Source organism: Melanerpes formicivorus, unplaced genomic scaffold (assembly GCF_026170545.1).
Source record: "Melanerpes formicivorus ecotype bairdi unplaced genomic scaffold, bMelFor1.0.p_v2 SCAF_33, whole genome shotgun sequence".
Classification (NCBI taxonomy): domain Eukaryota; kingdom Metazoa; phylum Chordata; class Aves; order Piciformes; family Picidae; genus Melanerpes; species Melanerpes formicivorus.
In genome coordinates, this window is record NW_027142385.1 from 4,773,209 (window position 1) to 4,798,350 (window position 25,142).

The 25,142-nt window shown below is 40.9% G+C and overlaps 1 protein-coding gene across 2 annotated transcripts in view; it reads right to left on the reverse strand.

Moving 5' to 3' along the window:
* Positions 1-25,142, reverse strand: part of NEK6 (NIMA related kinase 6) — a 64,225-nt gene that overhangs the window by 21,465 nt on the left and 17,618 nt on the right. For both annotated transcript variants that reach the window (XM_068155763.1, XM_068155762.1), the window contains exons 2-6: positions 18,283-18,404; positions 9,912-10,052; positions 8,600-8,662; positions 4,867-4,977; positions 1,216-1,324 (exon numbers count right to left, since the gene is read on the reverse strand). In XM_068155763.1, coding sequence (XP_068011864.1) covers positions 1,216-1,324; positions 4,867-4,977; positions 8,600-8,662; positions 9,912-10,052; positions 18,283-18,375 — 517 coding nt within the window. In that variant the 5' untranslated portion in view covers positions 18,376-18,404. The remainder of the gene's footprint in view (positions 1-1,215; positions 1,325-4,866; positions 4,978-8,599; positions 8,663-9,911; positions 10,053-18,282; positions 18,405-25,142) is intronic.

The window sequence follows — 25,142 nt, forward strand, 5'->3', positions numbered from 1 at the left end:
CAAAGCCACAAAAGGTTATTTGGTTCTACTACTGCAATAGAAACATAGCCTGGAGCGCACTCTGTACAAAAGAGTCTCGAGCAGAACTGTGCTTCTTTATAGCTTTGATATGCTCAATCTTCCAAGACTTCAAGCTCTGCACATACACAAAAATCAGAGTGCACTTCCCAGCACACAAGAAATACCAATGAGGGAAAATGCAGGAAACAGCACAACAGAATAGAGGCAAATCAAGGAACCACGCCTGCTTCTCTTTGGAAGTTGTTTCCTACAGAAATTTGCACTGCCCACCATCATCCACACACACCAAAGGCTAATTATTGTCTCACATACACATAAATTCAGGGCTCTATGCAACCCAGTTTGATTATGGAGGATAAAAATTACTGGAACCCCAGTTTTCTCTGGTATTCATGTCACGATTGAATTAGCGAGGCTCTTTCTTCCCCTTAAAGAAAATTAAACATGTACGGCTCCAAATCTCAGCTGCCAATTACAGATCTAATTCAGGCACAACTGATCAACTGCACCAGGGGATGGATGAAGGAGCAAAAATGGTATCACATTGCTGGGGAAAAAAAAAAAGTGAAGAATTCACTACTTCAAAGGAGAAAGGAAATAACGAGCAGCAGAGATTGGTATTGGTGCCTTCTGGGATATTTGCATTTCCTGGGTCAAGTCCTTCACAAAGGATTTCATTTATGCTGAAAGAAGCAGCGTAATTTTTGGACAGAGCTCAAAGTTATGAAAAGTTCTAAGACAAGAGATTCAAAAATAATTAATGAAAGCAGAGAACGGGTGATGAGAGTGTGGGACATATTTGTATTAATATTTCAGAGAAGCTTGCAAGATAGAAAAACTCTTCTAAAACTCTCTAAGGTCACAGCTACTGCAATGAAATCTGTTTCTCAGAGTTCACTGTATCCAGTAGTCTCAGCATTTTACTTCTGACACTTTTCTAATGGCAAGTTTGACACTTCTACTTAATATCAGTGTCTGGAATACAAAGCAGCTCATCTTCCTAATACCACCCTCACTTCGGACTGAATCCTTTAACAATGAGGCAGAGAGACAGAAGGAGAAATCCATCTTGCAAGCTCCAGCCTCTCTAAACATGCATTGGCTGAACATCAGCATAATTGTTTTTGAATGTAGGCGCTTACTAATTGGAACATTATATTATTATTCAGTGAAAAGAGACTGAATTAATGTTACCTCTGTGCATCACCCTGCGGGAGTGCATGTGTTCCACTGCACTGCATAACTGCACAAAATATTTCCACACCGTCCTTTCCGGGATTAACCGTTTCTGCTTTTTAAAATACTGTGGGAGGAAATAAATAAAAGATCAGTGAAAAAGCAACACATTTGACTCGTTCCTGGACTTGTGTCAGTCAGCTGCTGGCTGCTCATGTCTTCCAGATCTGCAGCAGCAAGACTTTTCTTCCGATTAGCTTTTAACTCCTTCTTTCTCTCTCTCCACGTAAACTTCAATCCAGTCGACTAATTAACAGCTATTATGAGAAATACGCTTAAATAGGTTTGACATTTTTGAATGGACACCCATTGTAATTAGCATTAATCTCCTTAATTACCTTGCAAAACATATTTAATGCCTCAAAACAACAAATGTCTCAAATATTTTGCCTTAAGTAACAAAAGATCATTAAAAAAATCATCTTGTAAACATTCATTGTTGTTCAGTCTATTAACAACAATAAGGTAATCTGTTTCCTCTTTTTAACAGAGGGCCAGAGCATCAATAAAATGTCCCTGTTTCTTCTGTGATCAGGTAGAATAATATATTCTATTTCATGCATAATAGGAATACTAAATTAACTGAACTATCTCTAGTGAGACAGAAAGACACTACTGATCAAGAGACACACAGATCTGGAAAAAAGACCACTTTGTGTGCATTTACCCAGCACCCAGCACAGCTGAATCTACATTCAAGGTATCTTTGGGTGCCAACAGCTCTCTAATAAAATAATTGTAAGCCTAACACAGACAACACAAAGGAGCCCAGCCAGGCTGGTGATGGTTGTCTGCAATACTGAAGTCTTCCTCCTGAGCAACTTATTACAGGAATAAATAAGCAGCTGCACACTTCAGTGAAGGCTAAACACTCAGTGTCTCCAACTCCTCTTTCTCCATTTCAGAAATGCACGGCCATGTACGTCACACACAAACGTGACCGCCTCCTCCGCTGCATCCCAAAAATTCCACTGCTTTGGATTATTGGTCCCTGACTTCCCATTGCTTCTTCCTGTGCTAAGTACTGAGCCAGCTCTTCGGCCAGAGCTTTAACAAAATACACTCAGAATAGGCTTCCAGAGGTTTAAGATTTATTCTCATCCTTTGATATGTGAGGTGTCACTGGGTAACGACTACCTCACAAACGCTGTACACCTTCTAGCGCACTGCATCGCACCCTTGAGAATTTCCACCAGCGGCATTCGGAACAAGAATAAAAAAAGGAAGGGAATTGGTTGTTGCCCCTTCCTGCATCTTGTGCTTTCTCCTCTCAGTACAGACATCTGATGTCCGTTGTCACATTTCATAGTTTACGTGAAATGCTGTTACTGGTTCGTGTTTGACTCAAGTAATGGCAAATTTTCTTTTGCAGATCAGCTGTGAAGGGGCACGACCGTGCAATTCCCCAGGCAGCAAACCCGACAGATTGCAAGAGTTTCAAACCAAAACTTGATAGAGAGCACAGAGGAATTACAGAGGGTGAGGGATAAAGTGTTATATACACAATAAAATTATTTAATTCTCATTAAAGTATTTAAGAGTGGTTATGCAAGACCACAAGTGCTAATTTTCTAAATGTCATGTCCAATAAGATTTCTCTGACATTTACAAGAAGTCCCAGCTCTCCAGTGGGTTATCCTGCAGCACTCTCTTACATCAGCTTTACAATACCTCATAAATAATGCAGGCACCAGGGGCGTGACAAAGACAGTCCCTGTTTTTATCACTCTCGCACCTTCAGAGCGTTGTTACTGCTGTTCCTACCGCCTCGCTGAAACTGAAAATCCTCACATAAGCTTCAGCTCCCAAGGGATGGGGGGTGGGGGTGACAGAGGGGCAGGCCGGAAAGCTCCACTTACACAGTTAAGGCTATTTGAGGAGAAGACTTCTGTTTCTTTTGGGGTTTAGAGGTTGGGGTTCCCCTCCCCCCCCCCCCATTAAAAAGAATGGAATTACAAGATCTTCACCAATGGAAAAAACATCATTTGTATGACCTTGAAAAAAACCCACTGCATCTTCTTCATGCCTGCAACAAACACGTGGGAGAACGGAGCACACCAGAGCGCTGGCAGAAAGAAGACATCAACCTAAGAATCTACAACTTACACTTTGGAAAATGTAACTCCTTTTTATAATGATGTAAAAAGGGATTCTAAAAAAAAATAAAAGAACCAATGCTGGTAGAAAATGAAGATACTTATCAGCAGGGAATCTTTTAAACCAAAAATGGCCAAAACAGGTGAATATTTTATATCATGGTATCTCACTTATGTAGGTAAAACTTTTCATAAGGTAAGATTTAAAAATCAAGCAAAACACCTGCACACCCCAGGAGGATCACAGCCCTGACTCCTGGTCTTGCAATCCTGTTTTTTCCATCTTTAACCACAAAAATTCTGAGATAAACTATTTCCCAGGATCTGTTGGGAAAAGGGTAAAACAACATAGGAGAAACAACAAGAAAACTGTGAAAGAAAAATCCACAGGAGCTCTTCCTGGGCAGAAGACAAGCTGTCTCCATAAGCTTCAGTGAGCACAACCAAGAGCTTGCCATCAGCAGCTGCAGGAGATGGTGGCCATTGGCACAAGTGAATGCATGCTGAAGGTGCTGGCACAAGCCCACACGTGTGGCTTTGGTCACCACCATCTTGTCCCTCATGTTTGGGGCAGACCCAACCATGGCTTCTGCTAATGAGTGGCCGCCCAGGGAGGCCATATCTGGAATTTTTGGGGCTCTCCTCAGGAACAGCTCTGCCAAATGCCTGTTCCCAGCTTGCTTGCCCAGGGGGACTCTCCTGTGAGATGGAGCAGATTTTCATGGATACTGTAAATTTAGCCGTTGACTATGGCCTAAATGGATAACTTGTTTGACAGCCTTTGGCCTAGTGCCTCATAGCTCTGCTGGCAAAGAAAACAAATCTGTTAATAAGATATTTTAACTGCGACAAGGAGGAGGTGGAGAACTTTCCAAACATTCATTTATGATAATTACAGTATAATGATGGCAAAAAATCAGGTAAAACATGGAGAGAAGGTTGAGAGTGCTAACAAACATGATATAACACATCTGTTCTCACAAGGGATGTATGTCTAAAGATTAACATGTCAAAGAAAATATAAAAGCAGGTGGTAACAGCTTAACTAAAGCTGGTTTGCAGCAATACAAGTATTCCTAAGAGCAACATAAAAGAAGAACAAGTACTTGAAACATTTTCTCAAACCCAAATCCCCATTGCAAAGAAAGTCAATACGCTTCCTTGAATGTCTTTGGAGTGGCAGACAGGCTATGTGAATAGTGAATCTAACAATAATTAAATGTCCCCATCAGTCATAGGTTGGATAAAATGGCCTTGCAAGTAACACACACGTCCCACCAAAGCATGCAGAAGGTTGCTTCCTTCTGAATCAGTGACCAGAAGCAAGCAGCACACTCTGGTGTACTTACAACACTCCAGACAATTGGGTTTAGGCTCTGGAAGCACCCTGTGGGTGTGTAAAACTGCAAAAGCAGCATAAAAGTTCTTCTAGAAGATATGCTCACCCATGCCACCCCATGTCTCTATCTAATCCTGAAGGCTTGCAGCACCTCTAGAACTGACACATCCTTACCTTAATCATCTGAGAGAGGTCACCAGCATCAGCCAGTTCCAGGACAATGTTAAGCTCATTGTCTTCAATAAAAGAGTCCAAGTACTTAATTATATTGGGGTGGTTCAGTTGCTGCAGATAGAGGGAATGCAAGAATGTTGTAATGCTGTAGTGACAACAGCTCTGCTCCAAGATACAATACCTGTGCCACTTCTGTAATCATTACACAAATCAATTCACAACTGCTACAACTACAAACTGTGCTCTGAGCTACTCTAGACCAAAAGTCCTGTAAGGAATATATTTTATTGCAAGCACAGCATCATAAAAGTGCCTTGAGCAAAGAGCAACGCAGCCCAAAATAGCACAGCACAACCTTTTCGACTGTAAACTCAAAATATTTAAAAGCAGTGTCCTGAAAGAAGCTTTGTTGAGCACCAACTGACTTTTTTTCCCCCCACTACTAAATACAAACAAATGCTCCAGCTGTTGATTAGAGTACACCTTCAGGTCTCCTTGCCCCTTAAAGGAACAGAATTAAATGAAAACAAAACAGAGCTCTGATGAAGGAAAAGGATGCATAAAGTGCACAGGTCACTTTATTTTTAAAATTATTTATCTTGCATCTTACTAATTTCTCCTTCCATGTCAGTACAGCTGCTGCTTAAGTTCACAACAGGTATTTTGATTTTTCCACTCCCCTCACCCCCTACTTTCTATGTTTCTTAAAACCCCCACACCTTCCCAGATTGTTACACTTTACTCACAGGACTAAATTAAGCAACAGCCTCAATAAATTAGATTTTCTGTTTTAATATTTTATGTTGCAATTTCATAGATTGGAAACCTGCAATTGCTTAGAAGGTAATGTAGTATCTAGAGCTCATAACTCTCTCTTGCTCATTTTGGTTTATATTATCTTTCTCTTGTGCTCTTAGAAATGCAGTAAATTTAGAAACTACTAAAGTGTGCATTTCATCTACTAAACAGCTGTGACTCAACCTGTCTATTCCAGGGGTTACAAAGCCAAAAGCAACACCGTTCTGATCCATCACACTAATCACTCCTCTCTGCATGCACATTAGGGGACAGATTCTCCTGTGCAATGCCTCGGCACTAGCACACATTAGCGCTAATGGGATCCATGTGCAGGCATCAGGAGAAGAACATTCCCACAAGCCCAACCCTTAAATAAATAAATAAATAGCTCAGTCCATCATTCCTGTTGAAATTTCTTTTAAATGTCTGCTCTTAGGTACAATGGTCAACGATTAACTTCCAGTGAAAAAAGCACTGAAGTCAGGAGCAGCACAACCCCTGACAGCCAACACACAGAAGAGTGCCCTCCCAGCACCAGCACACACGCTGTCCAGCATGGCAGACCCCTAGGGTAGAGTCACACCAATGATTAAAGAGATATTTTCTGTCCTCTTCAGAATGCTCTGATGGAAACTCTCTCCAGAGTTCCCAAAGGCATCAGGGAGTTCCAGAAGTCAAGCCTTTTTGCAAGCCCCAGCACCATGTGCCAGTAAAAAGCCACAGCTCTAACAGGGGATGCAGACCACACATGGCTGGGAGAGCTCCTACACTAACATCTTGCCCATTCTGCACCCCAGGCTTGAACTAGTTTATTTGATGTAACAAAGCCCAGCTTACTCAGACCTAAGCATTACTTACCTAATATAAAGAACCTAAGTATCTTTTTTTGTTAGACTCTACACACTTTTCCTGATGCTTTGTACTTACTTAAAAGGAGCTCATTAGACCTAGAGAGGCATATTTATTCTATTAGCATGCAAAAGCAAATAAACAAAACACCCAAACCAACACACTAACTTCTGTGGTAAATTTTCTAAGGAGCAATCTCCCAGGAGTTCCCTTCCAGCAGCAGAAGCTGACACACCCTCTGCTGAAGCTGAGCAGGGGGTGGAGTCGTCTAGAAAGAGCCTTACAGCACTGTCTTCCCTGCTGGGAAACACCAGAGACCGACCACCACCTTTTTACAGGTGAAAATGCAAAAGTACACTTTTTACCTACCATTCACTGACCTGTTTTCCCAGAACAGCCAGGTCGATCACTCTGGATAAGCCAGCCTTCCTTTCATCATTCTCACTTTTGTCCAACTTATTTTAAATACATAGATAGACTATGGGGTTTGTAAAGAACTGTTGTATACTTGTGTGACATGGCAGAGGCTACATGAATTGCCTTTTGTTAGAAGCAAGTATATTCATTCTCACAAAACATTACAAACACTTTATCTTTGGTTAATGACTTTTCTTTAATGCATCCTAAAAGTATGACAGCAGTTAATGCCTGATGTGTATGCACAGCAGCACTGCCAGCAAGAGGCACATGGAGGGGTAAGTCACGACTAAATGAGTGAGTGTGGGTGCTGGCAGCCCAAACACTGATTACAGCCATATTATGGCCCTGGTTTACCTAAACCTTTTACCAAGAATCACACTGAAGGTAACAGACAATTATGTCTGGCTTCCATTAAATTTTGTATAATTAGGATTCATTGACAAATCACAAGAACCCCTTTGTTTCCATGGTCACATAGAAGTCTTTGATCAAAAAACCCAAAGTATTGCTTTGACAGGGATGGACTAGAGCAAGTCAATGCAATTTCTTCCCAAACCTCTCAAAGGTCTAAATTAAAAATACAAACTAAGAACAACTCCTACAGCAAGGTGATTTTGCAATAGTCTATAATTGCTTTACACGACACACTGGAATTTTAAAGCAGCAGGGAAGTTTCAGAAGCATGATTTTCTCATACTACATGGCCAGTCACTAAACAACTGCAAGGCAGAAGTACTTCATAACAGAGTCGTGAGAAAAATAATTTCCTCTGATCCTAACAAATCTACATGCTGCTCGGAATAAATCCAGGGCAATTTTGTGATACCTTCCAGAACCAGAGTTCAAGACAAAACTGCTTAGCTGCCCTAGAACCCAGAAATACCACACATTTTCTTTTGAATGTTAGTGCTGACATTACTTTCCTCTCTGAGTGCTAAGCAACTGGAACACATTCAAACTGCTATCTTCGGGTTTATCCTGCGTGCCTTCACTACAGTTCAGCAGACTCAAGCTTTGCCTACAAGTGCATAAATATAAATTGATGGTTTAAGTATTCAAACTGAATTCTTTAATACTTTTACACTTAAATGTGACTAGCTAAACTAAAACTTTAGCCTTCCACAATCTGTTGCATTCCCTCAAAATAGCTACTTTTAGTGCCATGCATATATACTTTCTACCATTCTGAAATAAATGACTGAGATGGTAAAATATCACTACATAGTTTAATCCCTTATGAAACACCCTCTGGTTTCAGATCCTTTTTCTAAACTACCATTTTTCATGTGATGTTTATACATACACACACATGACAGGCACATGCAAAACCCTTTTCCCATTTTGCTAGCTCGTTGATTGGCTTATTTTGAAGTGACAAACAAATCAAAACACACAGGGCAGAATTTACATGCTGCTCAGAGAGGAGTACTTGTGCTTCTTCACGACAAAGATTTTTAACAGACTCCTTAGACCACAGGTAGAAAACTCAATAAAATTAATTTTTAAGACAAAAGGCTTCCATCATGTAGCCATCCTAGACCGCAGAGGCAGTGTTTTTAAGATCATGCTGCGTGCCATGTGAGTGTTACTTGCCACAAAAGGCTCATGGCTGTTGCCAACCTGAAAACTACTTTTTCCTCAAAAGAAGAAACAGAAAAATTCCTACCTTCAAGAGGTCAATTTCTTTAATGCAATCTTGCCTAGCCTTGGCATCCATCATTTCAAAAATCTTCAAAGACAAAAACATAGAAGAAAATGAAACAAGAACAAAAAAAGGATTCTCCATTTTAACAAGAAATTGGTCATTCCTCCCCCAATTTGTATATCCTGTACTGTAATGAGCATAGACACAATCCCCAGATCAAAGACAGATCAATGTTTTCTTTATTTTGAAGCTGCTAAAGGGCTAGCAATGGGGGAAAATTCATTTTGGAACCTGTAGGTAATATTCTAAGTGGCATGAAAAATAAAGACAGTTGTTGGTGAATTTGCTTCTGTGACTTTCAAAACATAGTTTAGTTACTGCTTCACAGGATAAATAAGACAAAATGTTGTGGTTTTTTTTAAACAGAGATAACAGTTTGCACTGATTTCCCTGTAATAATTAACAATATAGAGCATTAATATGCATTCTGCAATAAACAGAAAATTGCTAGAAACAAGAGCTTAAGGGATCTGTTGAAGGATTAAAGACAAATTTCTTCAGACAAACTGCTGAACGCTGCACAATACTTTAAGCCAAGTTACAAACTCTTCCAAAACTCCATCAGCAAAGGCAGAAATTTTTCCCTTCATACTCTGGTGCTCTCAGGATTCCTGTGTGTTGAAGCAGCAGAACCCCAGCTCTCTGACTGTGCCCATTTGGGCCTTGTTTTTACACACAATTTAGTGGACCCTTCATGAAAATTAAAAAGTGATATTAAATATGAAATTGCACCACTGCTGCATGATTCTGATTTAGAAACAAACCCACTCCGAGATGATGAAGGCCATGCAGTGCAGACAGACTGCTCAAAATAGAAATAGGGTCCTGTATAGAATATAGGAGAAGATAGAGGGTAAAATCAAGGGGTAGGTAGGAGCACATTGGGGCCACTTGGCCTCTTCTAACCAGATGTAAACTATGCACCATGAAACTAACCTGACTTAATCAGTATTTGTAAAACTGCTTTGAGACCTCCAGAAGCATTATCCCTTAGTCCTCATGTTGGAGTAAGTTGTAAACAAACAAACCTCCAAAACCCAACTGAACAAGAGTAGAAAGCAGAGTGTTGGAGTTTTTAATATAGAAATATCAAACCAGATCATGTAGGTATTCCAAACCTTACACTCTCAATTTCTAAAGCAGTTTTTATCACATCATTACTGCTGACAAATGAATACTGAAATCAGTGTCTGACTCAAAGTAATCTGTGTAGACACTTAAAGCATTGCCATTCTGCTTGCTAAATAGGAACACTTTGGAATTAAATGCTCACCTGAACCTTCTTTAATGCCACAGGTTTTCTGTCCAGAAGACAAGTAGCTTTGTAAACTTCGCTGAACTGCCCTCGTCCAATCTTTTTCTCTATCTGAAAATCCGCCAGTGTGCAGCGATATGGATATGATGTTAAATGTCTCTGTGCAAGTCAAAAAAATTACATCAGTGAACTAGAAAAAGGGACATAAAAGCATACATTTGCATTCCAGTCTGCCTTGTTTATGACCACAGACTAGTGGGTTCTATGACTAATCATATTCACGAGGATAAATTTCCTCACAGTAAGGATTGCCCAGTAAGAAAGACAAAGAAACTTGGTGGTGGTTTGGTGTACAATGGAGTGGTCTGGTTTTCCCTGTGCAACCTTCAGTTTTCTTTGTCCACTTCAGACAACCACAGTAGTCACTATATAAAGGCTCCACACAGAGGTAGTGGCCGAGACCTGTACACAAACGTTAACCAAAGCTGACCGTACCACTAGCATCAGCTACCAAAACCATACAGAACAGAGTTAAGAGTCTGAATTATTATTGTCCTCACTGCTGACGGTCAAGAGTTTAATCTAGGCTGATTATCTATAATTACAACCATAACTACATTAATTCCTAGTAAGTATATTAGCAACGTTGGCTGAATGAAGCTAAATGCCTTTTTTAAAAAGGAAATAGTGTCTTGTCTTCCATGTAAGGAACTAATTAGTCCCAAACTACTGTCTCCCTAGTTACACACCCTCTCATCAACTTTGCCTGCTTGTGTCACTGGGGAGATGCTGATGCCTGCTTCTGAGGGGTCTCAGGTAAACACCCAGCCAGGCAGGTAGACACAGCATAACGAGGATTATGTACTCCATGGACCAGCAATTGCTCCCTAGAGCCAGTCTGGTCTCTTCTGTAATTAACAAGACTGCTAACCAATGTTTAAAAAAGAAATTATGAAAACTAATTACTTAAAGTTGCCACACATGCCAAGCAGAATTTATTTTCAAGCTTCAGCTTCTTGAGCCACTTCAGAGCTCTCTTCATAAACCTCAAGATGACAAATACACAATCAAAGCCTGGGGGAGGGCTTCCCAGGGAAGGAGCCCTTGTTTAAAGATGGATCTTTAGCAGACAACCCCAGCAGAAGTGCACAAAGAGAGCAGGCCAGGAGGGCTGGGTGTCTCAAGGAGCCAACTATTGCTACCACTGCCATTTCTTAACACAGTGAATTGGGGATGGAAGTGAGAGTTAAAATGCAGGTAAAGCTTTCAGTCCAGCATCTTTGCCAGCACAAGGATTTCTTACATGGTAGATTTATTTTGACAAGTAACTAACCTTGAACTTCTTTTCAACAGAAATAAAAATGATTACTATTCAATTGCACACAAAAAAAGCATCAACCAGACATTTGAAAATGCTTCCAGATTTCAAGGTGTTGGCACAGCTCGGAACTACAATCACAGTTATTTGGCAGGTTTTATAAACAAAGTTGTAAAATTCAATGTTTTTAAGAAAACTTACCAATAAAGTACCCTAAATAGTAATTCCTGACCCACAAACTGTATCAATCAACCAAGACAAGCTATTTTGAAAACTGTCATCTTTACATCATCTTGATCACAGCAAACACAGCAGAAATCCCCCCCACAAAAGCTACCCTTCTGCAGGCATGCTCAAGAAAAACAATGACATTTTAAAAATGCTGATGATACAGAGCTGCAGATCTACATCACAAACCAGACAGGGAAAAGACTAGCAGGTCTTTTTGCTGTCACCTTCCCCCTCATCTCTCTGGCAGTGAAAGGCTGTTTGTTGCTGGAGCTTGTCCCACGCTTCCACGCCACTGCCCTGTGTCAGCCGTTGAGAAGTTCCTGAGGATAAAGCTCTGCAGCTATGAACAGAGGTCTGTTGCTGAACTGAGAAGCTTAGACCGTTGTGAACTCCAGAGAAGACAAAACTGCTGCTAATTCAAGCAGGCACATAACTGCAAATTTAACTCCAGGCCATCACAATCATCAGCTTGCTCAGTTTAAGCTCCCTAAAAGAGCTCCTCTTCAGAAGAAATGACACTTCAAGTAATTAGTTTTGAAATGCCAAGGCCACAGGTAAGTTTTTTTCTCACCATGGGCATTTAAACAGTTTCACACTATGAGAATTGTTTTGCATTTCTCTAGGCTGAAGATGACACACAAAAAAATATTAATTCATGAACAATAACCTACAGAAATAAGAAGGCTGCATGAGAATTAACAGGAATACTCATCTCATTCCAGGGACTGCTCAATGCAACATAACTTTATGTGCATTTTTTGGTGTGAGAAATCACAGAAAAAGTGATTTCCGAAGTACATCTGAACAAAGGATTTGTTCAACTTGACTGGATACTAACCAGAAACACTTCCACTTCCCACCTTTTCTATCAGGAGCGACTAAGGCAAATAAATTGAGCTGTCCAGTCAAATTGCTTTACCCAGCCAAACCCAAGATGTCAGCACATAAAATGACCAAACACTTTTTCCTTATTAAAAAATGCAAGGAATCAAAGCATTCCTGTAACAAACAGTGTGACTCATGAATAGTAAGGAAGTTTGAGGAGAAGCTTTTCTAACTTGGAGTTAATATTTGCAGCCGAGGTAGCTGTTTTAATGAGCTTTTATAAAGCAACTATCACAAAAGTTTCTTTTTAAGGAAGAAAGCCATGCTGCAGTCAAGTATGGTATCCATTTGCCCTTCATAAATCATTCAATGGTGTGTTTAAACCAGGAGTGTTTAAGTGTAAATTAATATTTTAAGCATGTGCCAAGAAATCTAGCAACTTCTCCACTTGAAAATATAAATAAATGTTAGGCAAGTGACAGGGTGTATGTGTGTGTCCTAACCACTTTCACATGGTTAACACATAAAGTCTGCTTGCCATGCTGGAGTTAATGCTGGGTGATGACTGGACACCTTAGCTGATATGTTCTGGCATCCTCCAGGACTACAGCTGCACATTTACATATGCAATGACCTAGATTTGCATTTGTTATCACAACCTATCAGACCTAATTAAAGTAATGGAGCTTTCATACAGGCTAGAAGACGTTTGATTATCGAATAAACCAGGGAGCATGCTCAGGTTAGAGCAAACCATAGCAGAAGCTCCCCGTTGATTACAGCAGCCTGTTTTCCATACGTCTCTTTAAAATTAATCTTCTCTTATGCTTTACTCCAGCATACACAAGTAACTCTTCGAAATACTGTTACAAGGGCACATGAAGAATACCTAAGAAATATTTTCTTTCTCAGAATCCCATCCCTATGGTCTGGCCTTGCATACATTTCACTTACTGCATGACTTTTAACAAGGGAATTCCATTTCTTTCAAGTCCTTCCACATTCAAATGCTGCAATTTTTCATAGGGCTGCCACAAAGCCAATATCTATCCATTCACATAAACCAAACCCTTCATTTTCTGCAAGTATCAGTATGTAAAATTAAGAGCCCAACATCATCTTCAAAACTAGATTGTCCCATTTTTCAGGACAGATTCAGGCTCACTGAAGGGTCCAGGTCTGCACAAATACTGTGAAAAGCAAGCCACTGTCTCTGCAGAACAGGTTTCAAGGTCAGTGATGGAGTTTGCATTAAAAAAAGAAATCAGAAGAAAAAGAAAGGAGAGGGAAAAAAAAACCCAAACCTGCCAACCACTGGACCTCTAAAGACACTACAAAAATTGGGCTGTTTGCACATTTCTGTTTCCAGGGCAGTTGTAGGAAGGGGACAGTCCGGGAAGAGCCTGTTTTGAGACAAAGGCTGCTCTCTTTAGCCACACAATGAACTCTCATTATTCTACTACTCCATTAAAAAAAAAAAAGGCCAAAGATTAAAGTCAGTTAATTCATCCTTCAGATAAAGAGACTATTCATTTTTAAGAAGAAATGCAGAGATTATTCCAAGAACAAGCTATTCAGAACAACATCTCTGGCACAGGCATTCGCTTTTGGATATAATCACTGATGCGAGAGCAAAAATTCCAAGGCTGGCAACAGCCTGGGAGGAAAGCCCTCATCACAGTACTTGAGGGAGAAGTTTAATAGAACTTTCAGCCCCCAAGTTTGAGGTGCTATGAGATTTTCTGCAAAACAGAATTAGTAAGGGTCTTGCATACCACATACTCATGTCATATACCATACTCATGTCATAGAGATTTCAGTTCTATTATCTTGTACACACCTGAACAGATAGGCTGTGAGAATAAGAACACTGCAGGTTAATAGGAGTCTCTATTTATATCAGATCATAATGCAACCCTCGTTATCTACTTGCTCCTTGGAGATAGGTTGCAGTTTCTACTTACAGTGCCCCATTTGCAGGGATGTCCATCCCTGCACTCCGAGAACCATCTCACCACAGGCCACCCTGAGCACACAAGTTATAAAATGTGTCCAAATTTGCCACTGGAGATTTGATAGTTTCCTTCAATTCCTTCCTATGCTGCTATAACCACATGCAGGTAGGACAGCTACATAACCTGAACATTTGTTTGTTTTTAATTTTGTTAAATGAGTAGTTGTAAAGCTCATCATTTGTCTTTTGAGATAAGGAAAAGCAAGGGGGAAAACAAACAAACAAAACCCAAAAAACTCTTCTGCAGAAAGACTTTCAGTCTCCAGAGCCAATAAATTTACCTCTTTGTAATTACTTAAAAATTGGGGAAAAGCTGAACAGTTCTGAGAAAACTGACCAAGCAACCTCGCCCAACATTTCAGGCAGAGCAGAGCATTTAGAGACTGAAGACAAACACATCAGTTAAATACTGAGACACTGCAGAGCAATGCCTGGGTGAATGCTTCCCTGAGAGGCACAGACAAAAAACTAAGCCTGAATGAGCTGCAAAGGGGGGGAATGTTCCCTGTTAATTGCACAATATGTAAACCTAGAGTGCTAATGTTAATTGCTGATAAAGTCAATTGTTTTACTGCTGTCTGATTGGCATGTGGAAATCCAGCACTAGCCATCAGCCTGTGCAAATGGCTACAAGGTCATGAGACCCTTAGATTATTTGCAGTCACCTTAAAAATTGTTAAGGACTGGTTAAGCAACAGTTAAAAAGTCAGACACCACAATCTGCCAATAAAAGCATCTTTCCTGTAGAGCCATGAAATGAAATATTCTTTAGAAGAGTAAAAACATACTCGCCCAATTAATTTTCTGAAATCTCATTAAAAAATTTAGCCCGACTAAGTCATACACTTCTGACCTGAATTTTAATTATCTTTACACTGGATAGAAGGCTTGTTCCTGATATTTGCAATGCATCATTAATTTTAAAAGAATGATTTCCTTGCTTCTAAAGTGCATACTTCATCTGAGTGACATTTACTGTAAACTAATTTCACCTTTAAAAGACATCTGCGACAGCGGATGGGGAAGCTGCAGCCCCTGCAGTTGAACACGGATACATTATAAGCAATGATTTACTATCAACATCAGTGTTTCAAACCTCTTTATGATGTCCCAAATTATACACCCATCTCCACTCAATAATGCCTACCTGAAAAGAGTTTTGCATACTTTGAGGTTGAAATTCCAGTGTGAATTTATGAGAACACATTAGAATAGATTGATTAAAAAGAGAACTTCTAAGCTCCCTAGAGATGAGGAAACTTTTAAAATATGGATTATCCTTCAAACAGGTAGCTAAGTAATTATTGAAGGATACATCAGGGTTTTCAATTTGCAGCTTCAAAACTAGACCACAGAGTCCTACAATATCCTTAACTCAACCTGTTACCCAGAATTTCAAGTTCCTGAAGAACTTGGCTTGAATTTCTAAGTTTTAACACTCCTATCAGGAGATATTTCTACTGGCTTATAACAAGGAGAGAGAGAAGTATTCTCTTGAAAATAGTAGACTAAGACCATAAGCACAAATAAATTAAGACAGACATAGAAATAACCTAAGCATTTCAGAACATGATAAAGTGAAGAAACTGCACTGCTAGATGACCAGTTCGAGTCTACTGTCAATTGGCAGACCAGTAAGAACAACTATATACTCAGACAGCAGCAGAGCTGTTCATAAGAAGGTTGTTTGAAAGTGAGTTATTGTGTTTATTTAGCACAAAAAACCGTGTCAAAAGTTAAAGCTCCATATTTTTATGTCACTGATTTACTCCTAAATAACTCTTATTGCTTACTGCTATAAACACTAATCTAGAGGTTTAAACAATTGACACTTTCACTCTGGAAAATTACTGGAAACCGTTCTGCCTCTTGCTGACAAACTTCATCAGGGTAATTCTGGGCAAGTAAGGGAGTCAGGAGGTAAACCTGTGACCTTATTTGGCCCTTTTATATTTACATATTAACTTACTCTAGAAACCTTCTAAATCTGAAGCATTGCTAGTTACAAATCAGCAATAACACTTCTGTCAGAATGTACTGAAATTGAAAAAACCCCAACCAACCACCACCACAAATCAGCTTTAGGAAGCAGAGCAACTACAGGAAAAGGTTCTAGCAGAGGAGCATGCTGTTGCTCTGTTTTTTCATGGGGTGACACAGAAGCTCTGAATGAAAGGGCTGGAAGGTAGAGAGGGCTATTTCAGACAAAACCCCCTCCTCATCCAAGGCTCTGAAAGCTCAGGTTCTGTTTTTTCTGCTTAAGCTTTCAGCCCTGCCATTCACAACATTTCTTGAAAGATCAGTTTGGACAATTTTTCCTTTCTCTCTCTCTTCCACAAGCTATTATATAGCATGCCCTCACTACTCATGCCTTCAGAAGAAAGAACTGATGTAATTTTGAATTCACCCAGGTAATAGGTATGAGAAAACTGAAAATGATATAATTATGTTCCTGGAAAATGGAAAAATCAGAAATACATAATAAGCAATCATATCATGCCATCAGTACAGGGTGGCCTGCCCTCAGAACAGTACCATTTCTGTTAATTTCTAAACAGAGTTTGCTGAGGAAATTTTCCTTCCCCAAAAAATTCCCTGTCAGACTGCCTGTTTCTGTTTTTCAGCTTTAAAAAAATAAACCAACCCTTAAACAAAGCATTTTTCTGCATTACTAATTCCAAATTAGATCATTCTCAGAATGGTTAATATAGTCAGAGAGCGCCATTAACACAACTTGGGTATTAACTGAGTTGAGGGGAGGTTTCACTGAACAATGACCATAGAGCAAAATGAGCCCACTCAGCATCAGTGTAAAACCAGAATATAGATTATTAGCTACTAATTACACTTAACTATGTCATTACAAATTCTAACATGTGCTCCAAGATGCCATGAATGTATCTGCTGCACAGGAACACTTCCTAATCTTGTTCATGAAATAATTACAGGGGCTCTATCCTGCCAAATGAGGCAGTAATTAACCCTAATTGCTCAAAATGCAACTGGCTAATTCTAGGAGATTAATCAAGGGGATTCAATTATTATTAAATTACTTAATATGACAAATTGCTACATTAGGAGAGGGGGGCTTTGCTCCATACAACATTACTTTTCCAGCAGTGCTGGGTGAGACACATTCATCCTTGTACTCTGCATGTAGGCAACTTACCACTTCTGCAAACCCTACCTTGTGTTTTGATTACACTTTTTCCTAAGGAACCTGGATCACCACGGGGCCACACGTTTGGAATGAGAAATTAACCTCCACAGTCCCCTCCCCAAAGTAACTGTACACCACAGTTGCAAGAGTTTTCTTTCTGACAGCTTTTCTTCTTTAAAATACATATAGGTAAAACTTAACTGCTCTGATAAAAAGCAGGCAGGCACAGCCAGAATTCACAAGATACAAGTTTCATGACTATAGGAAAGGTATCAATGTTGCTCTGAGTGCAGATCTAAGCCTTGCTTCAGCCCACTGCTGCAGAGAGGCAGGGAGGAGAGAGATGAGCCGCTCTGGTGAAACTTGATAACAGTAAGGACAAAGCACATTGTGGCAGAGATTCCAGAGCCTCACAGGAAATGAAGTCAGAGACTACAGCTTCACATAGGATGAACTACTTGCATTTGGTAATTACCTCTTCAACTTTTATTAGGCAACTAAAAAATAAATTCCATTTATTCACTTACACAATCAATTGATTGTCCCTTTCTTCAAAGAGGAAAAGGAGAGAAATCCAACACAGTGAATGTTTTTATAGGATGATTTAAATATACTTACTTTAAGCAAAATTCAAACTATTTACTTTTTTTTTTTTCTCCTCATTATCATGAAAAAAAATTGATTCAGGAAACTCTTGCTAGCTGGCAGAATCCCAAACTGGATATACCCTGAGACAGCTCTAATCACTACAAAGAGGAAAAAAGGCTAAATGGTAAGAAATCTATGGGCCTTTATAAAGGGAAGAAAGGACAGGAGAAAGGTTAGAGAGACATGCACTTACCTGAGGATCATGCTGGTATTCCTGCCCTGGCAGCTTGCAAAGAGGGTTGTTCTGGTCCCCTAGATGATGTGGATGGTTGTGCTGCCCTTCCATGGTATCATACCAGACTTGGCCTCACAGTTCTGCAGGATTTAAAAGAAAAGTGGTGAGAGAGAAGTCTCATCACTGTCCATCCAGTGCTGAAAGCAAGAAACTCTTTCTAGGGGTGTGCCCAGATGTGCTTGTATACCCAGACAGCAAGAACTGATTCCTCCCCTTTCTTCCCTCAGACTGACTCATGTGTACAATTCTCAAAAGACAGAAACCTCTTGTCTACAGCAGCCCCACCGCAGCTCAGCTGGCTCCTGGCTGACCAGCAGGCACCCACTGCTGCCTGCAAACTGAAAGGACACAGCAACAGGTCAAAGGTACCCTTTCTGTCCCAACATAACAAAAGTACCAGTATCACTACTACTACTGGTATCATTTCAGAATAAGCAAAAGAGCAGAAAACAAGTTTATTTGGTCGGTGGAGTGCTATCCACAAAAGACACTGCTGTAACAGCCACTAGTGTTACTTTCCTTGGACCTACTGAAACTAGGTGATCCCCAAAGGTATCAGACACTTGGTGGACAAGTCAAGAAAGGTCAGCACCTTTCCACTTGTGGAACAAAAATGACAACAGACCTGCCAGCCAGTTGTGGCTTTCTCTGGCCACTGACAACCCAGAAGCATAGCTTCAGCCACGTTCTCTCTCATCTACCCCCAAATCAAAAATGTTCAAGCAGGGTGGTAAAGCCACAGGAAGCAGTAGCTAGAAACCATATTAAATTGAACAAGATCAAAATATTATTCTAGAACAAATAGACAAACAAGGAGAAATTCCATGAATTAGCTTATTCCAGCTTTATCTTCAGCAGTTACTAAGCACCGTTGTCCAGCACTATTTCCTACAGAATCTACAGAAACTACAAGCATGCAGTGCTGGAGAAGAGAATCTAGCTGAGGTTACAAGACACAGAGCTTACTCTAAGTGTAGTAAACAGTAATACATATTTTCTAGCCCTTCTAGGAAACTAAAACCACACTTGAACTATTAGAGTCACCATGCCCAAGCCTGACGCAGGGCCAAATCCTGGTAATTTTATCAGCTATTCAGGGGACAGAGCATGGATCACAGTGCTCCTTGCTCCATGCCAGTTCTGGGGTCAGGCTCTGGAAAGCCCCAAGCAAAAACAGTCCTCAAAACACATCCACAGCATACACAGAACATGCACAATAAACACACTAACATCCTTTCCCCACAAAGGGCTGTATGTAGGTTTGGGGGCTTATTTAATAATGTTATTCATAGTGAGCTACTCATTATCCCTGCATGCTCCAGGTAGTGTCACTTAGAGTCACACTGTTGTTGTCCCAAGCAGCAACTAGAAGCCTAATGGTGACAAGGGAAGATTTAGTGGCCAGCAAAAGCACTTGCAGAAAGTTGTTTCAAGAGTTTTGGCAAGTATTCACTCAGTGAAAGAGCACAACCTGACCTCATTAGTGTATTAATAGTGCATGCCTGGCACTGGGGCAATGACTAATTCTTAATTTAAAATACAAAGGTATTTTAAATATTTGGGGGGAGTGGGGGAGAAAATATGATGCAGAAGAATTTCTGTAGCAAGCTGTCCTTGGTTCTTTTAACACATGTCACTGAAACTGGCCTTTAGCTGTAGCACATCCTTCCCAACACCAGCTACCCTAATGTGCACACACAGTACTGGGGAAAAGCCAGAGAAAAGGCTCTCCTGACTCTAACGTTCAGTACAAAAGAGCTGTGCAAGCTGAGTACCTGCTGCATACAAACAGGATGACACATAGGTTGCTCTCAGTAAAACAGTTTTTCAAAGACACTATGAAACTCCACTGGCAAAAGGACAATCTCTAGTAAGAAGTAGTTTGGCTTTCAGATTTCTACAGTACCAGGCATCTGTAGCTTCACTAGTAACCAGGGGAATACTTAAAAAAATAACAATATGTCTCTTAAAATCAACTGTCCTATGAAATGTCTACCTTACATTACACTACTTTAATTACTTTTGTACTCATGATTTGAAGAAGGGCTGCTTACTTGAAGGGAGAACACAACACTCATTCTTTCTCAAGTCCACAAGCAGAGAGAAAACACTCCAGGGACTGAAGGCTACTGACAGCCTCACTTCTGCCCCTTATCTCCAGAGGAATTCAAAAATCTCATGTTTACAGCCTTGAGATAATAGGTGTGTCCAGGCAGTGTCATGTGAAATGTCTGTAGTCTAACACTGTTCAAACATTGCATTTACTGTGTCCAGCTTTTGGGAAGGACTAACACTCAAAACCAGAAAAGGGAGTTATTTCCAAATACAGGAACCTGACTCATCTGATCATACACAGATCTGGGACATTCCCAGGAGAACCACAGCTGTCCAGCTGCCATAACGAAGCTCCAACTACAATTACTTACTGTGAAGGATTAGACAAGGGGAAGACAACTAACAGCCCAGAACAGCCTGCCTGCCAGGAACTGTATGGAAATGGGTTAGGTGGAGTATTTGGGTTTGGTCACTGTTTGTTTAAAGCACTACAGCTGGAAGCAAAGGAAGAAGTAAGAACAAAATATCAGCTTTGAAAAGAGATATGGCACAGCTCACATGACACCAGCTCCCAGCCTGCTGACACCTACGGGACAGCATGTCCTGCCCAGAGCTGTCAGCTCAGCTATTCTGGGCTATGGGCAAGCACATGTTATAGGTAGATTGGAAGGGGAACCCCCCAGAAAGGGGCTTCCCAAAGGGTCTTCAAATAGAAAGGAGCAACAGAAGGGTACTTTATTAATGTAAAAAAAAAAATGGTATGGAGATTGCACAGAGTTTTAGTTCTACAAGAATCCACAGATGTGTTGAGATCCTCTCTTTTTAAAGGTCTAGCTATAGAGTATGACAATTATAAACATGAAAATGCTGAGCTAAAAACTTGACAGTGTCCAATACAGCTGTTGAAAACCCAGTGACTTTCATCCCCATTTCAGATACTTGCACACTCCTGAGGAAGTGACCACATTTTGAGCTACATTTTACTAATCCTGAAGTTAATGTGGATATTGGGTACAAGATGTTAGGCAGGAGTTATTTTAGACTACTGAAGAAAACCACAAACATGTAAGAAATGTTTAAACCCATTGAGCCACCCCTTCCTCCATCACTCCACATGATCTGTGCATTAAGTTATCCCAGAGAATCCAACAGTTACCATGAAACCTTTCCTTCTCATGCCAAGAGAAGCTGTTTCTATGCACAGCATCAGGTGAAGGCTAACCACACAGCAGTAAAAAGGCTGAACTACACACAAGATTTCAGCTTCATTAAAGCATGTAACGCCTCATTAACTGACAGAAGTATGCAATGCCTCATTAACTAACTGCAATATTAATAGGTAATGAATTTTCCTTTAATCATTTAAGTAGCAATCTTAAATGCAACAGTTAATTCACCAACATCTAGAATGTTTATGTGTCTAAACCAAAGTTGTGTCTCCCCATCTAATTCAAACTCTGACCCACGTAAGAAGCGGGAGAAAAATCAATCTGCTATCCTGGTATACTTTTGGGTGTAATTCTACTAACAACTGCTCAAGAAACTGACTTTCCATGTCACTTCTCAGCAGCAACAGTTATCAATGACATCAAAAGAAAAAAAAAAAGAAAGAAAAAAAGGGCAACTAGGCATAAACCCAAGTAGTGATAACACTCCAGATTCCATCTAATTTCCTTATTATCAGACGAGGGGGAGGGGGCGAAGTCATAGTATCATTCAGGGTTGGAAGGGACCACAAGGATCATCTAGTTCCAACCCCCCTGCCATGGGCAGGGACACCCCACACTAGATCAGGCTGGACAGGGCCTCATCCAGCCTGCTCTTAAACACCTCCAGGGACGGGGCCTCGACCACCTCCCTGGACAACCCATTCCAGGGTTTCACCACTCTCACGGTGAAGAACCTCCTCCTCACATCCAGCCTGAATCTCCCCACCTCCAGCTTCATTCCATTCCCCCTAGTCCTGTCACTACCTGAGATCCTGAGAAGTCCTTCCCCAGCCTTCCTGTAGGCCCCCTTCAGATACTGGAAGGCCACAATTAGGTCACCTGGGAGCCTTCTCTTCTGCAGACTGAACAGCCCCAACTCCTTCAGTCTGTCCTCATAGGAGAGGTGCTCCAGCCCTCTGATCATCCTTGTGACCTTTCTCTGGACACCTTCCAGCACCTCCACATCCCTCTTGTAATAGGGGCTCCAGAACTGGAGGCAGTATTCCAGGTGGGGTCTCACCAGGGCTGAGTAGAGGGGGAGGATCACCTCCCTTGACCTGCTAGCCACACTTCTCCTGATGCAGCCCAGGATCTGATTGGCTTTGCGGGCTGCAAGTGCACACTGAGAGCAGTGTGTCAGTTGCAGACAAATAATTGAGGATTTTTCTATCTGTTTAAACAGCCAAAGACAATAGTAGGAAATAAGACAAGAGGTCTTGGGAGTGAGCTCTCTTAATACAGGCACATTTTTACTTTACATTGTTCTAGCTCTGCACTTTTACTTCTCAAGTGACAGTTTTTCTGAATCTTGCTGCCAAGTTTCCAATGAAGTTTTGCAGTGTCAAATAATTTGAGACTGGGTCTTGACCATGACAGTAAATGAAAACAGTTTTTAATTGCATGAAGCACTACATGTATTTCCAGAAAGTGGATCAAAGAACAGGATCATCATCTGTGAAAGGATTTACAAGAACAGCCTAACAGCTTTCTGGAATTACTACAAATACTCCAGCATCTCATACACACAATTCCCCAATAACAAATATGCCTCAACAATCAATATACACAAAAGGAAGGACAGCATATACAGCTTATAAAACCTCTCGCAGCATCCTCTAGCTTTTGAAGGCAGATTTTCAGCCTATTTTAATTACAAATGAAGCATTTACCTCTACCTCAAACAAATTATAGCAATTCCAGTTCCAGTCCTGGAGAGAGGAATGGGTAAGTGGAGATAACCATGTTTGTCCCTACAGGTAATGAAGGGCAGGGAGGAAGAGTTTGCTGAAGCTCTCTTGGTGTAGCAGGTACTCCCAGGATAGTCCAGCCAAGTTCTGTGAAGGATGTATGACAACTGTTTCAGTATTTGGAGTCAATTCTAATCAGCCAAATTCCAAATTACTTGGCTTGGCTGCCAGCCAATGTAATGACTTTTACAACAGCAGTTCAGGAGACATTCAAATACTGGAGTTTATGGTGATTCAAGATCAAAAAATCCATTCCCTTCTACAACTGCCATCTCTGATTTACAGTAACAGAGAAAGGCTCATGTCCCTCTGCACCAACCACAATAGTACACTTACACCAAAACCAGAGGGAGCTCTCATGAATGCAGGATCCACTGCTCTTTCAAATTATCAAAATATCAGTACTTAGCTGTACAGTAGAAACAAGGTGAGGCCTACATTGTCTTGGAAAAGCTTTTACCTTTCTAACACATTCAGACATCATGACAGCACAGAACCACACACAAAAGGTGGCAGCTCTCCTATAACTGAGTGGTGCAGGATTGTTTGCCTGTACATGATCCACAGGGGAAACAGTTTCTGAAAACAATGAAAGGAAGTGAAGTATTTCAAATTAAATCAAAGACCTACTTAATATGAGAATATATAACTGAGCTCAGCATAGAGCTGCTTCTCTTCTCCCAACAGAGCTTAAGGTATAAACTGGGAAATTTTGACAACAATGCACTGAATACCCAAAGTACCAAAACCTTCCACCTCAATGTCTCCAGTTTTGTATCTGAACAGTTTTGCAGGCATTTCAGTTACTCTCAAGAATTCAGAGTAATCTAACAGCAGAGCAGGGAATACGACCAAAGCCCATGTGGGATGAGCAGCTCATTATCTCAAACTACAACTTGAAGTAGGTTTGCCTGTCACCATGTGCCCTCCACTGGGCAAGAATGCAAAAAGGAGAAACAAAATATGTCCAGCTATGCCAAAACACCTAAGAAAGAGAAGTCTCCACCCATGCAGTAACATGACAAGCATCAGTCTTCAGGCATCCTGCCATTTACTATCACCCTTCTGCAGTACAGCTATTACTGTACACAGTGGCAGTAGTCACAGGTACAGGGGAGTTCTTAACAAAACAAGGGAAAATAAACTTCTCATGCAGTCAGCTCCCCTACCACATCCCAAGCACTTAAGTACTTACACCCCTTACCTTATATCCCATCCCATCCATCTGATGCCTGAATCAGTAGAAAGCTAAACAAAACAAACCCCATCAAACCTCATGGTACCTTACAGGTACCCGACAGGTGGGATTCTCAGAGCCCCAGGGCACTTGATAGCAAAGGCCAAGATCATTAGTTCCAAGACACTCATTAAGGAACAGAACCTCAGCAGCGTCTTGGCATTTAGTCTCACACACCCTCCTGCCCGGGGTGCAGCTCCTCTCTAAACCAGCTTGGTGAAACAGCTGTGACCAGTCTAATCGAGTATCACCATGTGTCTCTGCATGCCTCAAACTCCACTGCAGGCCAAATTATTTGCTCCCAGATGAATAATCAACATAATAGGACCATGCACCTCTAAAGCATACAGCAAAGCAGCAGTTTGAGTGCTCAGCGTTGGAACCACTTTCTGTACCGACACTCTTCACCTTCCGGCAAGACACACCGGCTGCTCCATGTGCCCAGCGTTCAGCTCTGCGGCTGTCCACCACACTGGAGGAGCCAAACCCTAACACTGCAGCCACTGCTACCTGCTCCTCAAGGATCAGGGAGACAGCAAGGGGTGGCATTGCATAGAGCAGCTCTTTCTG